At 45.9% G+C, this 23,440-nt stretch overlaps 1 protein-coding gene and 2 long non-coding RNA genes across 5 annotated transcripts; 1 reads left to right on the forward strand and 2 right to left on the reverse strand.

Annotated features, from left to right (window-relative positions):
* Nucleotides 1-228: 228 nt before the first annotated feature.
* LOC119309077 (protein HOTHEAD-like) lies at nt 229-4,848 on the reverse strand. The gene is made up of 6 exons (XM_037585170.1): nt 4,712-4,848; nt 3,769-4,135; nt 1,948-2,261; nt 1,430-1,818; nt 542-1,113; nt 229-452 (listed from the first exon to the last, which is right to left on the reverse strand). The coding sequence occupies exons 1-6, from the start codon at nt 4,794-4,796 to the stop codon at nt 398-400; spliced, it is 1,782 nt and encodes a 593-aa protein (XP_037441067.1). The 5' UTR covers nt 4,797-4,848; the 3' UTR covers nt 229-397.
* On the forward strand, nt 2,154-7,820 carry LOC119309078. 3 transcript variants are annotated; one of them, XR_005150360.1, is made up of 5 exons: nt 2,154-2,283; nt 3,727-4,141; nt 4,289-5,523; nt 6,391-6,558; nt 6,736-7,820. It is a non-coding gene; the product is annotated as an uncharacterized LOC119309078 (long non-coding RNA). The 3 variants fall into 3 exon arrangements; XR_005150361.1 differs by having other exon boundaries at nt 6,391-6,540; XR_005150359.1 differs by having other exon boundaries at nt 6,391-7,820.
* A 7,465-nt stretch (nt 7,821-15,285) lies between these two features.
* On the reverse strand, nt 15,286-18,593 carry LOC119309082. The gene is made up of 3 exons (XR_005150362.1): nt 17,437-18,593; nt 15,930-15,987; nt 15,286-15,503 (listed from the first exon to the last, which is right to left on the reverse strand). It is a non-coding gene; the product is annotated as an uncharacterized LOC119309082 (long non-coding RNA).
* Nucleotides 18,594-23,440: the final 4,847 nt, after the last annotated feature.

Here is a 23,440-nt window from a genome sequence, read left to right on the forward strand (position 1 = left end):
CAATTTAGTCCTTACCTCGCTGATGGAATAAAGTTTCAGCACAATGGTTTGCTTTATATTTTCTGAGTTGATACTTTCTATCTTTTTGGTATATTGTATTTGCACCATTATTAATGGATCTAAACAGTTCTGGAAGATGTTTTATCAAACCATCCATGTAAGATTAGGCCACATATACCCAAGCAGTTCAACTGGGCTGTGCCTCGAACTCTACTTATAAGAAAGATGAGTTGATAAACAATTTAATGGCAATATCATACGAGACAAATAGTTACTGGATACAGATGAAACTCCTAGAATGTCTTACATTGGTGATTCACACTGGATCTCAGCAAAAATTAGTGATTTCTTTTCTAGGTCACACACACATCATAAAAGGCAGGTGTTCAGGAATCTACTACACTCCAGCTGCTTGTCCTAGTCGTTCCCTTAAGATCTTCACTCCAAAGTACCTGAGCATAAAGTATGATTAGAAGCCATTACAGTTTAAAATTGAGCATTTACTTTGCCAAATAAGAAAGTTATGTTCTGCATTAAGTACCTGCCCATCATCATGACCGTGGCTTGAGGGTTGGTCCCTGGTGACCTAGAGAACGTCGAGCCATCAACAACCCGGAGCCCTGAGACTCCAAGCACTCGGTGCTGCTGGTCGACCACCTTCCCTACATGACACCCACCATGGTAGTGCCAGATGGTGATTACCGTGTCCTTGCAAAATTGCTCCAGGGATTCTGTGGTATTGGTATGCTTGGGTATCAGATTCACGTTAGCCCGCACGCTCATGTTGAGAACCCTTTCCATTTCATATCCAGCGTCATCAGGAGTCAGATGAGCAAAACTGTTTGTCTTCAATATTTTCTCAATGGTCTTGATGCCATAGACACAACGGCTGAGATCTTGTGGATGGCTGAAATAGTTGAAAGTAACTGCCGGGTTGTTCTTGACATCAGTGTCTGCAAGGACAAGATGGCCTGTAGACAGTGGACCATCGATCTTCTCAAGGATAAAACCACCCTGGAACACCTCTTTGGGTAGACTAAGTTTGTTATGTGCATACTCCCTGGCTAGTTCCAGGCTTCTTTGCTTCGGAGGAACTGTGGACAGCTGTCCAATCTGTATTGATAGGAATGTAGTATGGTGCACTGGATCAGCAACGGCAAAAAATAAAATAAAGGAATAACTTCACATGATTAATTATGCATGCAATGATGACATAGTTATACTTGCATTTCAAGACATAAGTTTCATTTTGACTCATAGTGAATGATATAATTATAATTTAAGGCTTCAATAACTTATGTTGCATACCCACCTACCCATCTTAATTCTAGATTATCTAAAATAAAGCTTAATACAGTGCAATCTGAATCTTGTGGTGATATTACATAATTTGGAACTATGCAAGTAAGTAGTAAGATTGGTGCCAAACCTCAGCAGACATGATTCCGTGGTGGCAGTGGATGCTTTCTTCAGACTGGCCAAAACCACTGCTGGCCTCGATGAACACACCAGCTTCAGTTATTCCGACAGTCTCAATCAGTGACTGACGCGGGGGGCTTTTCGTAGGTATGAAGATGGAGTTCATGGGGTTGTCAGCCATCCCTTTCCCCACATACTTGTTGTGGAGAACAACAGGAATGTTATGATTCTTAAGATCATTCTTTGGCCCAATCCCACTGAGCAGCAGCAGCTGAGGACTGCCAATTGCACCCGAAGAGACGATGATCTCACTATCCTTGTTGTTGTTGAGGAGTGCCTGGTGGAGTCTCCCATCTTCATCGGCGAACTGTACACCGATAGCCCTTGGTCTCAGTCGTCCTACATCGGAGTTCATGTTATTGAAAAAGGGTACATGATGGTCTATCGCTGTGTAGTATCTACACTTTATGTTGTAGAAATTCTAGACTGTTTTGGAAGAGAACAAAGCTTTTAGGAGCTTGGCTATACCTTGTTGCGAGCTGAACACTATCTTGTGCACACTAGCGTGAAGCAGGACCCTCATGTTGTTAGGGTCTCCAGCTGCAAGCAAGTCGGCTGCTGTGTGGCGGTGGCCATTTGCGTCGAAGATGGTGCCACCAACCTTGGTCCCAGAAACATGGTCATAGGTGTACCCATTGAAAGGGGATACACCTGCTTCAACAAGCCCATCCCGCAGTGCGGCCTGCCAAGGCGCGATCTTAGGCCACTGGACAACCTTATCCTCTACCCAAGGGTAGGACTCATTCACCAGGTCTTCTTCCCAGCCAACATCCTGCACGAAGCTGTTGTTCCAATAAACACAAGGTATGTAAGTATCAGGTTTGATGGAATGAGTAAATTGCCTTCAGCAATAATACTGAGATGATATTTCTGTTTTTCTTAAAGACACTATGGCATGCTTATCAATTACAAATGTATGTTTGCTAATTCATCTTCATGGGTTTGGTTTTGCTAATGCGATATATGTCAGAAACTTATTCTTGGTTCAAACTTTAAGTTGCGCTGAACTGTACTGCAGTTACGGTTATCTCTTGGGCTTTGCTTAGCTATCATAGTTACCATGGGCATCAAAGAATTGTTGATATGCCCATGTGATTTTGTTTTGTTGCCTCCTTCAATAATACACTCTCTGTTCCTCAATATAAGACATTTCTGCTGTTCAAATTGAACTATATAGCTGTATGATTCCAACAGGAAACATGAGAAAGTACTATATTTAGGAACGGAGGTAGTACTATATAGCTGTATGATTCCAACATGAAATTTAATTCTGTGAGAGTAACAGAGCATGTGTTACTGTCAGGGCCAGTTATTTCTTTGCACTACCAAAGCCGAGGCACTTAATGCAAATTAATGCAGTACCTTCTTGTTTTTCTATGTTATATCAAGTTGCCCACGAGTGCCAATGTGTACGCAGGTACTCATTGTTAAAAACACTGCCTGTTTTGCAACTACACTGAAATAATAACCAAAATATAAGTGGAAGAATGTACTACAGACATACCCAAATTACTAAAGCGGATAAAAGTGAATGACAATATTCTTCTCTGCTTTATTGAGAGGGGTCGGCCCCCTTTCTATAGCAGACAGGACTTGACCGACAAGCCGGCAAGTCTATTCAAACTCTAATACGATATCTGAGCTGATTGTACTATTTCCTAACAAACTTGCTTAATCAACTAGGAGTCTAATTAAATAAGAGTCCACGTTTGATGATGAATACAATATCTAAACTGACTGTACTCTTTCCTAACAAACTTGCTTAATCAACTTTTAAGACTCTAATTAAGGGACAAGACTCCATGTTTGATGGGCTGGTCCACATAACAATAAGGTCATGGTTCAATCGAGAGCAGTGTCGGGTCATGGTAATGCAGAGCATAAATTTTTTTGGCAGGGTAATCTTAGTACTTTGGGGAGAAATTTGAGCTGGTTAGACTACGGTTTATTTTGTGCATATTAAGAACAGTTGCTTGCTGTCCATTTCTGCAATCTGCAAATGCAGAGAGCTGGCTATAGCAGCATAGTACTACATTGCTAGGGTGGCAGCACTCAAGCAGACCTTTGCATTTATTTCCTCCTGGCGCTATCACTGTTCACTGCCCTGCATTTACCCTAGATCTGACATTTACTGGCCCGAAAGGGACACGTCTTGTGCTGCTGCATAGACTGAATCATGACATGACATTTTACCTAAGCTAACTTGATTTTGGTAACACTGCATTCACGTTTGTCATGCATAAACAGAGAGAAGAATGATGATGCACAACCATAACAATGCATTGGCACCTTGAGCTGGCCCGGCTGTAGAAGCCAGCATTGATGCAGGTACCACCGCCCAGCACCCTTGCCCGGGCGTTGATGACGCCGTCAGTGGAGACGAAGGCCTGCGACGAAGAGTCCGGCGCCGTGTTGCTCAGGCCAATGTGGAAGTTCTCCATGTAGGAGATGTTGCGGTTGCCGTAAGGGGATCCACCCCTCTCCAGCACGAGCACCTTGTACTTGAGCGACAATGTTGCCGCCAGGGGGCAGCCGGCGGTGCCCCCGCCGACGATAATGTAGTCGTACCTGTCGTGGCGCATCGCGGGGAAGCTGCTCGCCTTCTCGAGGGGAGGGAGATTCCTCAGCGTGAATGGCGGCTTGGCCGTGCCCCTACCTGCAGGTACAAATGTTCCATACTGTTTGTTATTGCTGGCTTTGTTGTTGGGCTCTGAAGTTCGCAAGTTCTAGCTTGTTCTTTTTGGCAAAAGAATGTCCCAATCTAGTGGTTGAGCACTTGGGCTAATGTACTCGTTAACTATTTCATCAGGGCCTGGTCTCCTGGTATTATGCTACTCCAGATAAACAGGTACGCCTTTTTATAGCATATAATATACTCTGTCCCTTTCTTCGTGTACTCTATTTTTTTTCTAGCAAAATATATAAAGATGTGAATAGTGCATGGTCCTCTATCTATTACAAAAAGGAAAAAACACAATCCGATGAGACAATGACCGGAACCAAAGTGTCCTAGGAGAGAAGTCCATCTACTGAATCTGAATGAGCAAGCGACTAGTAAGAAGGCAAACCCAAGCTGAGAAACGCAGGTGCAGCATTGCTTGCTAAGCGAGCAATCAATCTCCCAGGGAGCATTGCAAGTTCTTCACCGGGAAGAGTGGAGCAGGGGTGTTTGGACGGAAGCAGAAATGCTCAAGAAACACGGACAGCATGGAAGCAGAGGTGAGGCCCGCACCTTGGGATGATCCGAGGAAGCAGAGGCAGACCACGAGCTTGATGCAGAGCAAGGATGCCGCCGCTCCCTTGCTGCTGGAAGCCATGGAACCTGAGAAGCACCTGCCAGGCTAAACCGTGGATTGGTGCCGGTCGACGGTGGCTCTAGCTTTCCGCTTCCTTCCAGCTCGCTCTGGAGCTCGAGGTCGCCCACCGGACTTGACCCGTTTATGTAGGCGGCGCCGGAGGGGAGGACCGGAGGCCAATAGAGTATCGTGTGCGCATTGAAGAGAGCTCACCAGCCGCAGTAAGTGCCATTGAATGCAGAGGGAGCACTGCCCCGGTACAACTGTGATTTATGGGCTTCATCAACCAACCAACCAATGCAGGGCTGCGCCGGAGGTACCCACACCCACACCACCACCCCTTCATTTACAAGAATGACTGTCGTCTCCATCTTTCCAGTTTTCTTATGTTTCTCTGTACATGGCACCCGCCCAATTGGTTGCGCCAGCGCAGCATTTTCTTTCTTTTTGGCAAACTAAGGTTAGGAGTATGGATGATGCCTTTTTAAAAAAAATGGAAACAGTCCTGTTCTGTAGCAGATGATGGCGTGCATGAATGCCAGTTATTCCATAGAAAAAGGCCAGCTGTAGAAAATGCACTGTGCTGTTTTTTATACCGGCTGCAGAAAGGGCGTGCTGCTTGCTATCTTCTTCTTTTTTAGCGGGGAAGTGTCTGCTGCCATGTCGACGTACCATGCTGATGTATCTCCCTCCTGGTGGCTTCAACTCCGAGACCATGGTTCCGATGAAGATTATTCATGGTGATAAGGTATTGACTTCTTGTAGTCCAGTTCATCAGTGCAAACTAGTTAGTACTACCATCCCTGAAAAACCAAGAGTTAGGAAGCACAATATAATCTATTTCCAAGTGTTTCTTCTTCCAAAATACTTCCTCTGCCCGGAATTAGTTGAAGCTATTGCTTGTGACAGTATGATGCATTTTACAGTAAGCTAAAGGCAGAACAGATTTGAACTGACCAGTAGTGGTGTCCAATCTAGAGTGGTAGTACATGGATTTATATTGGTACTGATGTAGTACTGATGGCTATAGCAAGAGAGAGACAAGGGTGTTAAATGCCGCATTCTTCATTTGGTTAGGACACCACACCCCGTAAGATAACCAGGATCGACATACCAAGGCTTGGTACAGTGCTAAGGTATTGAAACCCCCATGTCCATTTTTGAGGTGCTCACTTGAAGTAGGGTAAAAAAAAAGCAATTAGACATCCACAATCCACCTACGTTCTTGAGCACCAGCAACTCCCTCTGTATTCTGCAGCAAAATAATTGACACACAAGAAAAGAGTGAAACCTAAAGTATCACAGCTATCCCGCAGCTGCAGGTTGCTCTCTTTCCATTCGCCTGCTAGCATGGAACCTGTGAGTTGCTGTTAGGACTGAGACATAATGCGTCCTACTGTATACAGACGTGCCACCTGCGCTAAGCCGCTCTCTCTTTCTTTCCCTGGGAACATATGACCTGAGAATCGGGAAATAATAACCAGAAAGTACTACTGCCATAGTGTTGTGTGCTGCGGCTATGTCAAGCTGCATGCTTTGGGGTGTGTTTTCCTTGCCCCCGTTTCCCTGCTGCAGCTGTTTGTTTCTGAAACTGGGTCTGTTAATCTGTCTGCAGATTTGAAGAAAGAGACATGCATCCTACTCTCCTCCCTGCTCTTTAAAGCTCCCCGGAGCCGGAGGACACGGAAGGTTTGGAATGGTCACGTCTTGTCCATCATCATCACATGACACCTACCAACCTGATCAAGGCACTCTTTGTCATGTGGTACGTACGAATTTACAGGTAAATAGGTACGCCGCGTCAGTGTCGGTTCACAGTAGTTTTCTACAGACCTTTTCACCTGCACACACACACACACAAAGTGGATGTAGAAGTAGAAGTAGCAACAGATCAACCGCAATGGCTTCCGAGTTCTTGCTAGCCATGCAGTTCACTCATGGTCCTAATGAAATGATGCAGTCAAACCAGGATGCTCGAGGTCAAGGCCCTGCCCCTGGCTTACTGTACCGTAATGATGCAGGAGGACGCCCCCTCTCCCTGATAAGAGAATGAAATCCCAAATTCTCGAATAATATCGATCAATCATGAAGAAGATGGGGGCGACAAAACATGGGTATATATAGTGCATCATCTCCCCTTCTTTGAAGACGCTGACCGTCTTGTTTTCGTGTCAACAGTGCTTAAACAGGATCCTAAGATAAGAGTGGCATGGGCAAGGATGATGGATCTCGCCCCTTATTAAGTCGTGTGGGGTAATTCGCAACCTCCTCCCTGCCGTGGACTTAATGGGGATCATGAGATGCATATGGACGGCCAGCCATCGCCTTGGCCATGGCATGGGGACCCCGGCGAGCTGCGCTCCAGTGCCTGTGGCGAGCTCTGCGCCCGGGCGCGCGCGCACCTACCAGTCAGAGCCAGTCCACCACCGCGGCACCAACCTACGCCTGGTCGCGCGCCCACGGAGTTGACTGAGCTGCTGCTCGTACGAACCGGTCCATCCATCGTGGGCGTGATCACCGCGAACAGTGGTTGCCGCTGCCGCGCCCGGCGCCCCCTTGGGCGGGCCATGGGGAAAAAGTTCATTTTAAACCTTGAACTTGTAGAGGTCCGGCGAAATGAACCCTCAAGTCAAAATCCCGGTCGATTGCACCCTGAACTCTGCAATCCCGGTCTAAATCGAACCTTCGGATAATTTTTCAAACGGCGATTGCTGACGTGGACCGGGATTGGGGAGGAAACGCTCGCAGCGCCCGTGGATGGGCCGGCCTAGTTCACGGCAGCGCGTGCTGCGCCTTGTTGCTTCCATTTTTCGTTCGTTATTTGTTATTTGTTTTTCTTTACTGGTTCTGCTTTCTTTTCGTTTTTCTTTTTTTATTTATATTTATATTATTTTCTTTTTTCCTTTTTTATGTTTTCTTTTTTCTATTTCCTTCATATCACTTTCCTATTTATATTAAAAAAGTTCATCATGCATTATAAAATGTTCATTGTGTATAATTTAAAATGTTCATTGTATATTATTCAATGGATATTACAAAATCTTCAGTGCAAAATATTTGCAAATGTTCAAAAGCAGTTCGATACATAATGTTTCGCGTCGTGAATCTATCTGTTGAACTCACTAGTTCGGTTGGCAAGTTGCAGCAGCTAATAAAACTGAGGTCGCGAGTTTGAGATACTCCCGCAGAACTTTTCAGATTTTTTTCGCGCCTGCTATTCAGTAGCTCCAAATGGGCTGGTTTTTATATACTTTAAAATAATTTGAGCATTCAAAAAAATATTTATGGGATTTGAAAACAATATGTCCTGGTGGTTTGTTTTTCAAAATCGATTATTTTTTCAAAACAAATGAACTTTTCTGTAATTCATGAGCTTTTTCAAAAATGTTTTAAAAAATAAAAAATAAGTCGCTACAGTAAACGTTTACATGTGTAACAAATTACGCGACTACAAATGTACTTATAAAGTTCTCCTTGGTATTGATCATTATCGCACAGTAGCTCAGGTGGTTATTCATACTAGTTCGATGTTCCCATGGCACGAGTTCAATCCTCCCTCTGAACTTTCTTTTAGGTGTTTTTTTTTGCTTTTTTTGGCGCGAGTACCAGGAACCGACTCAGCGAAAGTTACGAGGTCCCAGGGGTGTGCACGGTCGTCGCTCCGAACTTTTTTTGAAGTGTTTTTTCGCACGAGTACCAGGAACCGGCCCAGCAAAAGTTATTTCAAAAAAGAAAAAAAACGGCTCAGCGAAAGTTACGAGCTCCCCCGGGTGTGCACCTTTTGGAATTGTTGTTATTGAACGAAAAATTAATTTAGCGGCCCGGCCCACCAGACGAATCCCAGTTTAAATGATGTCAGGGTTCGATTTAGACTGGGATTGCATAGTTTAGGATGCAATCGACCGGGATTTTGACTTGGGGGTCCATTCCACCTAACCTTTACAAGTTCAAGGTTTAAAATGGACTTTTTCCGGCCATGGGCGAGGGCGATTGGTTCACTGCGCGGCTGGCCACGGCTGTTGGTCGATCGTGAAACTGAAGTGGCTGCACGTAGACCGATGGGAATGAATGACGGCAAGTGGCAGCGGGATGCTTTTGCTTAGCTGTGCGATACGGTGCGCGCTTGAATGAGGCGGCAGAGGAGCACATGGGATGGCGGGGGCAAGGGAGGTTTACGCCTGTGCGCCCCAGCTCTGGCCGCTTGCCCCCGTCCTGGACGCAACCGCGCGTGACCCCCGTGCGTGGTGACCGCCCGATGCGAGCGACTCCCTCGTCGGCTCGGCTCACGACTGTTTTCGGTCCAACATGCTGCTCCTTAGCAGTAGTCTACCGCTGCTCTTTCGTGAATGATCGGCTGATTTATCACATGCTCTCTCGGTGGAGACGAGCTCTGACGCCAAGTTACCGATGCTACTCGCCTCACCTGGTTGGTTAACCAGTTATCTCATCCGATGGAAGTAAGTAATGGCTAATTTTTTTTTAAATAATACATTTTTTTTATTAATTTACAAAAATATTACGCTGATATAATATTTTTTGAAAATATTATCCAATCGGCCAGCAGCTGGCCGACTGAGCCTAGTCAGCCAGCTGCAGGCTGACAGGGCCTTCTCGGTCAACTGCAGGCCGACAGGTGGGCAATCAGCCACGCGTGGGCCGACTGTTGGCCGGGCCACGTCGCCCCGGGAGCTGTCGGCGCGGGCTGGGTCACGGGCGCCCCAGTCGGCCAGCTGCCGACCGATCGGCCAGTTGCTGGCCGATGGGGAGCGGACCCCAGCGCTGCCTCTTTTCTCCTTCCTCCTTCCCGTTTCCTTTCCCCACCATCATGCGCATCTCTCTGTTCTTGGTTCCTCCTCTCTCTTACACGAAATAGCTTCAATTAATACACCAAAATGACCCTTTTTTTGCGGATTTGGCACCGTGAATGGGTTCTACTTAGCTAGAGGAGCCAAAAGACACCTCGATCTACTGATGGGGTAGCTTGTGGTGGTTGTGGTGAAGATTTTGTTGGAGCATTTTTTCAGCTCATTTGTGGAGGTTGTGGAGGCGGAGGTGGAGGTTGTGGCGGTGGTGGAGGTGGAGGTGGTGGTGGAGGTGAAGCTGCGGGAGTTTGGTGGAGTTTCCGGCTCCGGTTCCGGTGATTGAAGGCCGCCGTTCGTCGTTCGCGCGCACGCTTCAAGGGTATATTTGAGCAAACATTTATTTTTCGAAGTTGCGTGCAATTATTGTTATTTGCTCGAGTAGTAAACGTAAATATTTAGGTGGTCGTGGTGAGCATTTTATTTTCCCGTTTTGGTTAGCATTTTATTCAGATGTCAACTAATTGGTTGCGTAAAAATGTGTAGTTGCTCCGGTAATATTTCGGACTATATGAATATTATTTGCTCGAGTAGTAAACCTAAATATTTAGGTGGTCGTGGTGAGCATTTTATTTTCCCGTTCCGGTTTCGGTGAGCATTTTATTTAGATGTCAACTAATTAGTTGTGTAAAAATGTGTAGTTGCTCCGGTAATATTCCGGACTATATATGGATGTGTACTATTTAGGATTGTCAATATTTGTAGTTGCTCCGGTTAAATCCGTAATATAGGCAGTCAGTGAAATATTAAAATCTTTCGTGGCGAGTATTTTATTTTCCCGTTCCGGTTCCGGTGAGCATTTTATTTAGATGTCAACTAATTAGTTGTGTAAAATTGTGTAGTTGCTCCGGTAATATTCCGGACTATATGTGGATGTGTAGTATTTAGGAGTGTCAATATTTGTAGTTGCTCCGGTAATATGTGGATGTGTAGTGCCTAATATTTGTTAGTGCGGGTATTTTAAGTTGTTGCTTAATAATTGTATTTCGTTGTGAAAAAAAAATAGGTGAGCCGAGATGTCTGATGTAGTGAACATCAGATTTTACTACGGTCCTGGTACTGTCCAAACAACTGAGATGGGAGCTGATCTGAGTGAATTTACTCACATAGATGTGCCAATGAGCGCACCTCAAACATGGTCTGTCAGTCAGTTGAAAGAATGGATTGCGGCAAGTTTAGGTCTTGATACTGAAACACACACCGTCGGTGTTCATGCATTGTGGACACGGTCAAGTACAATAATTTACTTTTATTTGAGGCCAATAGAGCGAGACTCCGATTGGGTGCGGCGGTTACAAGGTTGTGAACGAAGGGGATGCAATCCTATTGCTTTAGTGCTTCCCGTCGTGAAGGGGGTCACTGCACATGAAGACCAAGGTGGCAACGATCCTGGGCAGAGCAGTGTAGGTAGGCGGCTATCTATGTCAAATGCTGGAGATGATGGTTACGAACAAGGACAGAGCAGTCAGGTAGAAGGAGGAAATGCTTATGATTATGAACCAGGGCAGAATAGTCAGGTAGAAGGGGAAAATGCCGATGGTGAATACAATGGCGAGGTTGACGCTGACGAGGTAGATGGGCACATGCAGGACCAGATGGAAAAAGAAGACACTGATGTTGAAAGGGGTTATGCCGATGATTCTGGCGAGTCAGATGAAGAAGAAAATGCAGCGGAGGTCCCGAATCCTGCATGATGGAATCATATGACTTCTCATCTGCAATGACCGTGAATAATGGACATGATTCAGCCTGGCAATATCATCAGAACAATATTGCAACGGGTGCTATGTCCACCCCCTCTTGAACAACCTGGCAGTTCATCGTGGCAGCATCCACAGCACTATGGTCCCACGTCGAGCTTCGTGTTTTCTCCACAGCCACAGCACAATGGTCCCTCGTCGAGCTTTGTGTTTGAGCCAGAGCAGCCGTCACAGCCAGCAGGTGTGTGTCTTCATATTTATTGTTTTCAATATTAGTTCAGGCGGCATCAGACTTCATGACTTAAAGTTCCGTCGTGCAGGAGCCTATGGATATCATGCGTCTATGTCGGCATCACATGATACGTGGGGGAGTGATCATCATCCCGAGGATCACATACAGGCTCCGATGTCGCAGCACACCCACTGTATGAACATGTTTTCGACTCCTCCACCAGGCCCCACACAGGATACACAGCATGACCAGGAAGAGTCTGAGATTGCACCGCGTCCCATTAGGGCACCTGACAGATGGGGATGGACGCCGATTCCAGATCCGCCTCCCCGCCATGCCAGACGTCGTCACTGACGCTTCTATCTATCAGTACAGACATTACCATCTATTTATGTGTGAGACTTATGTCTATTCTATGTATGAGACAAATGACTATGTACTTATGTATGAGACATATGCCTACTCTATTTTAGTACTATGTTATCCGAACTACAACATCATATTTAGATAGAACAGAATGCTCGTACAACAAGACAGTACAAACAACTACATAGAACTACATCTAAATTAAACGGTACGTACGAGTGAACTTACAACATACAACATAAAACTACATGAAGTCATCATCGTCATCCTCCATCGATGCAGAACTCTTGCCCTTTGACGATGAAGAACTCTTGCCCTTCGACGATGAAGAAACCTTGCCCTTCAACGATGAAGAACTCTTGCCCTTCCAAGATGTAGAACCCGGAAGCGGTGGCATGAAGATATCATCTTTGTCCTCGCTCTCCTCAATCCATAATAATGGATTATTTGCTGAAAGCCTTCTGAAAGATTCACTCTTCAGCACCACCACCTTCTTTCACCTTTCATGTATCCTAAGAAGTTCTTTACGTACCTCTTCATACGTCCTTTCAGGCCACCCAGACCTACGTAATTGGTGACCAACTCATTCATTATGGTGTCACTACCGGTGAGTTCGTCCCATGGAACTATCCTATTGTCCATCCTGAAATCGGTAGCTAGGCTCAGAAGAGTCCTGCTCATCCCAGGGTGAAAACTACGATCGAAAGGATAATGGGACATCTCAACTAAACTACACTGGAATGCTTATCCACCTCCGTCTGAAGGGGGTTTTATAGGTAGAGAGGAAAAAATGGTGGGAAAGAACGACAACAGTTGGCGGGAAACGAGTGGTGGGAAAGAGTTGACGGGAACATATGGCGGGAAAGAGTTGGCGGGAACATATGGCGGGAAACGACTGGCGGGAAAGAGTTGGCGGGAACATATGGCGGGAAACAGGTGGATGAGAAATGGGTGGCGGGAACGAGCTGGCGGGAAAATATGTCATAGTTTTAAAAAAAATCGTACGGGTCAAAAAAAAGTAATGTGGTATGCATGCACCAGTCGGCCTACAGCAGGCCAATTAGTCCCTGTCGGCCCACAACTGGCCAATTAGTTCCTGTCGGCCCACAGCAAGCCGACTGGACCTTCCGACTGGACTTGGATCTGGTGGCCGACAACCCAATCGGCCTGCAGCAAGCAGATAGGAACCCAGTCGGCCTGCTGTGGGCCGACTAGGACCAGTCGGCCTGCTGTGGGCTGACGGTGTATTATTTTTGAAAATATTTTTTTACGCGTAATATTTGTGCAAATTAATTAAAAAAATGTATATTATTTAAAAAAAATTAGCTAAGTAATGCACGATCGTTTTCTCTTCCGCATGGGTCCAAAACATTGGAGAAACACTAGCAAAGTTGCGATGCTCGGTTGCCCGACGTCGTACGTTCGCGGGAGCAAAAACCATCGTCGTCATGGCGCGGCTGATTGTGTCGCCCCAACGAACTGGCGTCACCATTTGGCGAGACGTTTGAAATGGGTGGCCTAATTTGGTTCACACTTCACACCATCGCCGTTGACAGGCCAGTAACGAAGCGCACTAATTGAAATTGATTGCTTGATGTTAGTTGCTGAGTACTACTTCAGACCTAGGACTTCAAATGGATTGGAAGGCCATCATGCCGAGTTGTTAATAACTACTAGTAGAACGCCCGTGCGTTGCTACGGGCTACGATCCATACAAATAAATCACACAAATGATCATATCCAAGGTTAAATCTTATTTCTCCCTCATATGTCCTAACATGTTAGGACATTAAGCGAGCTCCCCAAAATTTAACCGTATGGATACTCCGGACGCCCCCAAATCCAACCCATATGTTATCCCAACATGCGGTCCCAACACGAAAACCCCACCCCACGACACACACTTCCCTTTCCTGCCTTACCGCTCAGTTTCCCATCTTAGCAGGTGATTTCTCGCTGGGGTCTTCTCCTTTAAAACCGGATAACGCTCACCTCATCTTCGCCATGGTGCCCTCTCTCTTTCACACGATACTTATGGACCGCTCGCTCATGCAGTTTGCTGCAAAGAATCTCACATGAAATGTTATACATGTGTCACATTGGTTCACTATCCTATCTATGATGTCGTGACAGTAGTTTAGAAACTCTCCTAGCACTCCAAATACCGGCAACAAAATCTCCAAATATATAGCATCCGAAGCTACCATGAAATAGGACACTAAACAACATTTGCAGCAAGCAATCAATTTATGCACCAAGCACACTGAGCAGAAGCAACAAGCTATCAAGATTTTTTCTACTCACAGAACTGACAAATGTGACTAACTCTGTAAGAAGCTTTGCCTTCAGAACCTAAAAATGGTATAGTCCCATCACTACTTCAGCTGCTCTCTGATCTCAATAGAAAACATGGAGATCGTCTAAAAAACAGAGTACACTTTGGCTGCACTTAAACAAGCTTGCTAAAAAGAAACTTCTCAGGTGACGTAAGAAAATATAAGTAACTTCCACTTGACAGTCGCATCATTTGACATATAGATTTTCAGTTAGCATGGCAAGTGAAGTGAGTCTATTGATTAAATTACATAGTTCATTGTTAAATGGTAAAACACAGATTTAGAAGAGTTGCCAATGCACATCTGTCAAATATGCTACTGTATACTTATGTGAGCTGCCAATGATCATCATCATCTGTCAAATATACTATTGTATACTTATGTGAGCTGCCAATGCTCATCTCAAGAAAGGATTATATACCCAAAAGACCAGACCTTATACGGGAGTTATTCTATGAAACAATTTCAAAACGGCTCACCCTGTATCCACTGCTAGTAGTGTCTATAAAAGAGCTCTTTTCCCCTACATCGGCGAGTTAATACTTTGATCTCTACCAACTGGAAGCACAGATAACTATATTTAAAAACAGGGACATCTACTATCTTCATGAGTAAATAAACAGTAAAAAAGCAGAGGACCAAACTCAAATATTTTCATGAATGTTACAGATCATTTTTGTTAATGTGTAAGTACATCAAACATGTTCCAACAAGCAGGAAAATTGCAGAAACATACAAATGATCAGGCGAATATTTGAGAGCATTAATTTTGATCTCCCTCCTTATTGATTAGTAGACAGAATATAACATTCAATCTTTCCATGTGCAGCTGCTGGCAACCTCTGTCATTTAGTGAAGAGGTGGTAGATGTGGTGTCAGCAAAAAAATAAAAATAAAAATGCATTGATGTATTGCAAGTTTCTTGAGACCAATATAATAGCTTTGAAGATTTCCTACACAAATCCCGGCCTCATGGCATTCCAGACGGCCTATGTAGATGAAGCAAGTGCAACCATATCTTGTAAAAGAAAGATATATCAGCTTTGCAAAGGTACTCCTGAAAATATCTCAATTAAAAATACACATCTCTCTATGGTTCCACCTTCATCATAATGTTACAGTCCTCAAGAATTTAAAGAGAAAGAAAGGTTTCCACTTATACTCCTCTTTTTATGTGTTGTGTCGTTCTGTTAGTCCACTGCATATGGAATATATTCTGTGCTTCGACATATTTCCTGGTAATATGGAAGAAAGAAATATATTACAAAAATCATCCATATGTCAGTCAAAGGCTGAACAATTACTATTATGAAATAGAACAATATTAGACGTGATGGAAGATGGTTTCAAAAACACCAACGACACGCACTCGTATTTTAAAGTCTTCATAGTATAGAGTTATCTCCCTGCAAGTTGTGTGTGCTAAATAATCACAACACTTGGATAGCACCTACACATGGGATTATATATTCAATCCACATAATCAGTTCGTCTGCTTCTATAAATTAAGAATTGCATAAAGAAGTATGTGTCTATCTAGTAGTACTCCCTCCGTCTAGAAGCGAACAAAAGCAAGCACACAGGTGATGCCTATTTCTTTGCAACAGATGTGTGTCGCCTGATGCAATGTGGGGAAAACAATATGTATATAGTGATTTTACCTCAATAGATATTTTGGTAGCTCCACTCCATAAGTATGAAATTCGTGATGTTGAAAACCTGAAAAAAAAGGAAAATAATGATCTCGGTGGCAATTGTGTCAGCTGATGAATAGGTACGACAGTTATTTGAGGATTACAACTATTCTCTCCCATCGAACAATGGCTTGAATTCTTTCAAGAGAGAACCATACAGTAAAAAGCTTCAGAACACAATGTACTCTGAATCAGATCATATTCAGGCCATATACATCGAGCTTATAGCCTTATACTACCAAAAAATCAGCTAGAAACCTAGCAAGTATCTTCAAGGATCAAGAACTTGAAAGAGGAATAATCATGTATCAGGGTATCTTTGTTTTGAAAAGAACACATCCTGTGTGGAATGTGGCTGGTAACATGTGCTCATTGTTCAGGGTGTGTCGAGATCTGCAAGTATTAGCACAAGAAACTCTTCAGTTGTAACACAATCTACCAATGCCTGAAACAAATAGAATTATTGAAATGGCCTACCATCAAATGTGTTGAAACCTAATGAATCTAAATCTAACAATGTCATTCTTGTGAAATATCATCAAAAAATAGTTAATATAATAAATAAGATAAGTAGACACACTGAGCAAAACATGAGAAATATTTTGCTTCTCGTAATACAATGATCAAGATACAAATGCAATGATTAGAGGGGACACAAAAAAGGCCTTGGCATTAACTCATATGAAGTGAAATAAATAACAGGTTTGTGTTAACACTCCAATCTGATGCATAAGAACTCTGAATTAAGCATCACCAAATCGACAAATACTTGGTTCTATAGTCCCATGCATGAACATTTCTACACTTTCAAGTTTTTGGATCAACGACACTAAATAAACAGAGCATCTAACAAAAAAAACATCATGTTACGAAAGCATTTCCCATGTCTTCTGTTATTAGGTCTATACAGGATAGTATTAGTCCAAAAAAGTGAAAGAGTGTAATGAGAAGGTCTAGCAAGTATATATATACTTTTGCTAAGCTGTGAATTTATGGTTACAGAGAAGATCCTAGAACTGTAGAGTCAACTCACAGAAAAGGGAGCCAAACAGGGAAAGCCATCAGAGACAAATAGTCCTTAAATCATCCTTCAGATAGCAATGTTGGAATTGATATACATATTGTAATAATTTCCTTTAAACTGTAGTTTTTTAAAATGAGCTCATTTACTGTCGGCTTGTCATATTTAGGTGCAGTCAAAAGAATCCAACTCAAAAGCTAGCAAAGCTCCATCCTGGATACGACAGAGTACGGGCATATTTAAGCATTGACTGCTTGATCAACTGTGGCTTGTTAAATATTAATTGTACCTAGTTAAATAGTAATTGTCCCTACTTACATGGTATAAGGAACACTTTCTCAACAAATGCAATGCTTCGGTAACTATAGACCATAATGCTTCAGTAACCACACAGTTTTTCTCTGTTTAGTTGCAAGAACAGGGCGAGTAGAAACTTTTTTTTGCCTTCATTACCTCGCAGACTGAAATAGAAAGTGAGGCACCCTGACTCGATGTTCCTGAAGGCGCACTCGCTATGGCCTAGTTCACCCTTCTCAGGGCCAGGAGTAAAACCACAACTTGCCTCCTCAAAATACCAGCAGCACCAACTCATCAGGCATGCGTGCAGGATAACAACATATCATTCAGAGTTCAAACCAAGTAAACAAACATATGCATCAGGCACTGGTGCATCCAAAGTTTAACTCTATTCTCCTCCCATTTAATGGATGAGGCAAATCTTTTGCCTCCGTTTCGAAAAAAAAAGTTTAACTATATCAAGAGCTAAAAACAATTAGCATGTCATATATGGCAATCTATAAGAGCTAAAATAACAGCCATATAGATACCGGACCTTACTCCCTTACAAGACAGCATCATAAAAAACTCTTAAATCAGCACCAGGATCAATTCATCACACCAAACCAGTCATCATGAACTGATGATACTTGGGGTAACTTGTCCAAATGAAAATAAAATTAAACCATGGTGGTTCAGTTTCAAATAAAAAGTGCATATATCAGTTCGAAGTGGACTCGCCACGCGTTGACTGAAAAATAACTCATGTGCCAAGAAACATAATCTTACATCTGACTTTTAACAGTTTAGCTGACAGCAAAATGGCTCATTCAAATCAAGCAAATATCTAAGATGCAACCTTTATTTGTCATCAAGCACTGAAGAGCTTGTTGCGCATAGATTGATGCCCAGGAGAAACAGAGGGGGCTAAAAAACACAACGCTCAGTGCTTGTAGATCTGGCCATAATAATTGTGAGGTGTGCTATTATGACCACCACAATACCATGGGTGGAAAAGCCACTTAAACTTTCAGTTTAGAACAATACATGAACGAGCTTTCTAACTTCTAAACTATGCATGCTTGCAAAACTAAAAACCATACATGACCACAAGTTTGCTGCAACAAATTCAAGAAGAATTTGCCACAGCAAACTGAACCTGAAAGATAACCGATATATATGATCCATGTTGTAGGACACCGTACACAACAAAAAGGAAATGAAGTACGTACTATTATGCATCTGAACCATATTGACTACTGATGTAACCTGTGTTGATGAATCTGAAAAGGCTGCGACTTGCTCGGAAATTCAAAGTGCGTCATAACAAGCTTGATGGTTGGCCGCACACACTCTCGAAGGCGACCAGGGAGAGGTCGATGCAGGTGATGCCGCCGCCAGCGAAGCCAGAAGTTCCAGCACATGTCGCTAGTTGCCGCACCTGACCTCAAGGATCTGCAACACATCAACCCACAACATATGCTCAAATCAGTAAATGACAGAGAGTCCCACACGAGTGATATCAAGAATCAGTGGTGGATGCAGCTTCCAGAACGTGCATCAAGTGAGCGAGTTCCAAATCATCTAATCACTTACAAAGAGAACTCTGTCATGTGACTGAATACCACGTCTCAAAGATGACCATGTGGGTTGAGGCACGAGCAAGGGTGAAGGCACCATTGTTTTGACATGCTGTGACAAAAAGAGTGATGGGAAATTAGGAGCACAAGCAAAGGTGTTTGGCTAAATTCAAGAAATCAATCCAAATCATAGAGTGGGGAAATTAATCTAATCTTGTCAAGGAAGACTTCTCCAACTCCTTCAAAGACTCCTGCAACTTTTGCTCAGGGGATTCACCATGCCACCAACTTCTTCAGGTGCCAACAACATGAACAGATAATGGGGTGGGAGGAGGAAGGGAACAGAGAAGGAGGAGGGAGAAGGGAGAGGAGAGAAGAGGGGGAAAGAGGAAGGGGTGGAGATACCTGTGATAACGGGGAGGCGGCAGTGCGGGACGGGAAGACTCGCCGCCGGCGGGCAGGATGAAGAGCTGGCGGCTCCAACCCTAGCTTGCGCGTAAGAACTGCAACCGTCACACACAACCAGGGCATCCATCGTCTGCCGTCGTGCTCCAGCGAGCCGGCGACCGAGGGTTGCCTGGAGCGGAGGTGGAGGCGACCAGAGCCGGCGGCGGCGCGGCGCCGAGGTTGGTGTGATGGCGAGCTCGGGCGTTGAGGCGGCGGGGCAGAAGCTGCAGGAGACGGCGGGGGGACCTCGAGGCCGAGCTCAGGCCATGGCTTCCCTGGCTCCAGAGCCCGTGGCGGCACCGGATGCAGCGGCGGGGCGAGGAGGAGGCCGGCCGTCGGGGAGGCAGGAGCTCCTCGTCCCCTCGATCCAGATCGGGATTGAGGAGGGAGCAACAGGGGCGCGAGGGAGCGGGCGATAGGTTTAGGTTTTTTCGTCGCTGGTTAACCTTCGTAGGTCTTTTTTCGTTGGTTAACCTTCGTAGGTCTATTTTTTTGTACGTGGATGGGTGCGGGTTGGGGCCTCAGGAGGAGGTTTTTTCGATTTCTGGTGGATAAGTCAGAGGTGGGAGGAGGTACCAAAAAAAACCATGTAGGTGGGACGAAAAAAAACCTGGAAGCGAGACTACCAACTGCTCCATTAGGAGTAGAGATATATAGTACGACCTGACCATGACCAGCACGCGGCAAGATTTTTTATTTTTTATATATTGTTATTATTACATATATATGTCAGCCTTGTACTTCTACGCGCTCTTAAGTTTTTTTTAAGGACGCCAATGACGTAGTATTATATTTCTATAGAGAGATGCAAAGTAAAGCATCTACAAGAGGCGGCGCGTCACGTGGGCAACACACACATCTACACTCACACCTTACACCTCCAACATGGACTCACAAATTTTCTTCCGCATCCATTCGTGGACAGATGGACCAGTCCGCGGACACTGACATCGGAGCCTGCCATCCAACGATGTCCACATACATTTCAGCAACTTTTTAAACCAACCGAACGAAATTCGTGCATACCGGATGGATTTTGGTATAAACCGGACGAGATTCATGCAAACACTATGGATTTCATATAAACATGAAGAAAAATATTATATTTCGGACATGCTTCAACTAAAAAGCGGAGCTCGTCCGACTCTGTAGGTACAACATATCTAATCTAAATGATCGTTGGCGCCTGTTCCCATGTCCGGCCATGATCCCGATAACTGAAGCTTCGCCTTCTCTAGTTCCGCCTCGGCTCTCCAGCTCCGTCTTCGTAACCTCCGGCTTTGGAGCCCCGAGAAGTGGAGCTGCCGCCAAATGGCTAATCAGCCGACGATGTTCAACCCACTAAGCTTGGCTTCAGGGGGGGAAGTGGTGGCCTTCTTGCACTACCCTTCCTCGCTGCCGGTGGCGCCCACAGATGTGCCGCCTTCGTGGTCGTGGCGGCGGGGCGCGGCCTCGGTGGAGCCGGCGATGTCCTCCACATCGTCACTCTTGCCCCACACCTTGTCCGCCGCCTCGTTGTAATCCTTGTAGGCGGCCTCCAGTTCCGCTTAACGTTGGCGGTACTGCCAGCGGGTGAGGCAGATCTCGCAAGCGGAACAGTACGACTCGAGCAACCCCCTGCTCTGTCACATCCACGTCCGACGTGACCTTCCTGCCGGCGTTGAGCTCCTCCTCCGCCTATTGGTGCTCCTGGGGAGTTGTAGATTGTAGGCGGTGTCGGCCTGCGCCTCCCGCTTGGGCATGAGCCTAACGCGATGGTCATGGTGCAATGCACCGGCGAGGAGGGTGGCGGCGACGAGTCCTCGGGCGCGTTCTCCAATGGGATGTCGTCGGCCTCCGGTTGCCTACCGGTCTACCAGCCGGCAGCAATGGCGGCTATCTCCTTCTTCTGCTCCAGAGACAGTCTGTCCCAGAGAGTTTTGGAGCACGAGGAGGCCATGGTGAGTGTGGTGCGGAAGAGGACAAAGGGACCGAGGAGGATGAATGCAGCTATGGCCAGGGCTACACTTCATAAAGCTGGCGAGGCGGCAATGGTGGGCGACAGAGGGACGCACAGGTGGCGCCGAAGTAGGTTCATGGGCAACAATGAGTCATTAATGTGGGCGACAGACGGAACAGATGGTGGTCTCATTTGAACGCAGAGCAGTCGCGTGCATTGGGAAGCGGCGCTCTCTCGGGCGCCAATGAGAGGTCGCGTCCGCTCTGACCGAGCATAAATGCGACACTGATGCTCTGGAGTGGCGCTGACCGTTTCGGGTGGGAAGCGTGCGCGGGTGAGAGAGGGGATTTGGGTGCGCCAGGCGGTCAGACGCGGGCGTTGCAACGGTCCGGATGCGCGTAAAGTCCCCCATATTTTCTCCGGTTTATGGGAGAAACTGTGTCTGAACCGCTTGACGGATCGATACAGACCCGCCTTGGACGACACAACATGTCCGCACGTATGCGGGCGCTTTAAGAGTCGGGTCATGCCCTCAGAGCAACTCTAGCAGGCCCCTTATACTCACAAACTGTAAACATGGTGAAAGGATCGATATAGTTGACTAGAGGGGGGGGGGGTGAATAGGCAACTAACAATTTTTACCTTTTTTTTACCAAATTAAACTTTGCATCAAAGTAGGTTGTCTAGATATGCAACTAAGTGAGCAACCTATATGATGCAACAACAACAAGTACACAAGCAAGCAAGGGATGCAACACAAATAAGCTTGCACAAGTAAAGGCACGAGATAACCAAGAGTGGAGCCGATGGAGACGAGGATGTGTTACCGAAGTTCCTTCCTTTTGAGGGGAAGTACGTCTCCGTTAGAGCGGTGTGGAGGCGGAATGCTCCCCAAGAAGTCACTAGGGCCACCGTATTCTCCTCATGCCCTCACACAATGCGAGATGCCGTGATTCCACTATTGGTGCCCTTGAAGGCGGCGACCGAACCTTTACAAACAAGGTTGGGGCTATCTCCACAACTTAATTGGAGGCTCCCAACGACACCATGAAGCTTCACCACAATGGACTATGGCTCCGCGGTGACCTCAACCATCTAGGGTGCTCAAACACCCAAGAGTAACAAGATCCGCTAGGGATTAGTGGGGGGAATCAAATTTCTCTTGGTGAAAGTGTTGGGGAACGTAGCAGAAATTCAAAATTTTCCTACGTGTCACCAAGATCTATCTATGAAGAGACTAGCAACGAGGGGAAGGAGAGTGCATCTACATACCCTTGTAGATCGCTAAGCGGAAGCGTTCAAGTGAATGGAGTTGATGGAGTCGTACTCGTCGTGATTCAGATCACCGATGATCCTAGTGCCGAACGGACGGCACCTCCGCGTTCAACACACGTACAGCTCGACAATGTCTCCCACGCCTTGATCCAGCAAGGAGAGAGGGAGAGCTTGAGGAAGACTCCATCCAGCAGCAGCACAACGGCGTGGTGGTGATGGAGGAGCGTGGCAATCCTGTAGGGCTTCGCCAAGCACCTACGGGAGAGGAGGAGGTGTCACGGGAGGGAGGGAGGCGCCAAGGGCTCAGGTATGGATGCCCTCCCTCCCCTCCACTATATATAGGGGCAGGGGAGAGGGGGGAGGCGCAACCTTGCCCCTTCCTCCAAGGAAAGGGTGCGGCTAAGAGGGGGGGAGGAGTCCATCCTCCCCAAGGCACCTCGGAGGTGCCTTCCCCCTTTAGGACTCTCCCCTTTTTCCTATATCTTGGCGCATGGGCCTCTAGGGGGTGGTGCCCTTGGCCCATGTAGGCCAAGGCGCACCCCCTACAGCCCATGTGGCCCCCGGGGCAGGTGGCCCCACCCGGTGGGCCCCCGGGACCCTTCCGGTGGTCCCGGTACAATACCGATGACCCCGAAACTTGTCCCGATGGCCGAAACAGGACTTCCTATATATAAATCTTTACCTCCAGACCATTCCGGAACTCCTCGTGACATCCGGGATCTCATCCGGGACTCCGAACAACATTCAGTAACCACATACAAGCTTCCTTTATAACCCTAGCGTCATCGAACCTTAAGTGTGTAGACCCTACGGGTTCGGGAGACATGCAGACATGACCGAGATGTTCTCCGGTCAATAACCAACAGCGGGATCTGGATACCCATGTTGGCTCCCACATGTTCCACGATGATCTCATCGGATGAACCACGATGTCAAGGAC

The sequence above is a fragment of the Triticum dicoccoides genome, chromosome 5B (genome assembly GCF_002162155.2).
Source record: "Triticum dicoccoides isolate Atlit2015 ecotype Zavitan chromosome 5B, WEW_v2.0, whole genome shotgun sequence".
Classification (NCBI taxonomy): Eukaryota; Viridiplantae; Streptophyta; class Magnoliopsida; order Poales; family Poaceae; genus Triticum; species Triticum dicoccoides.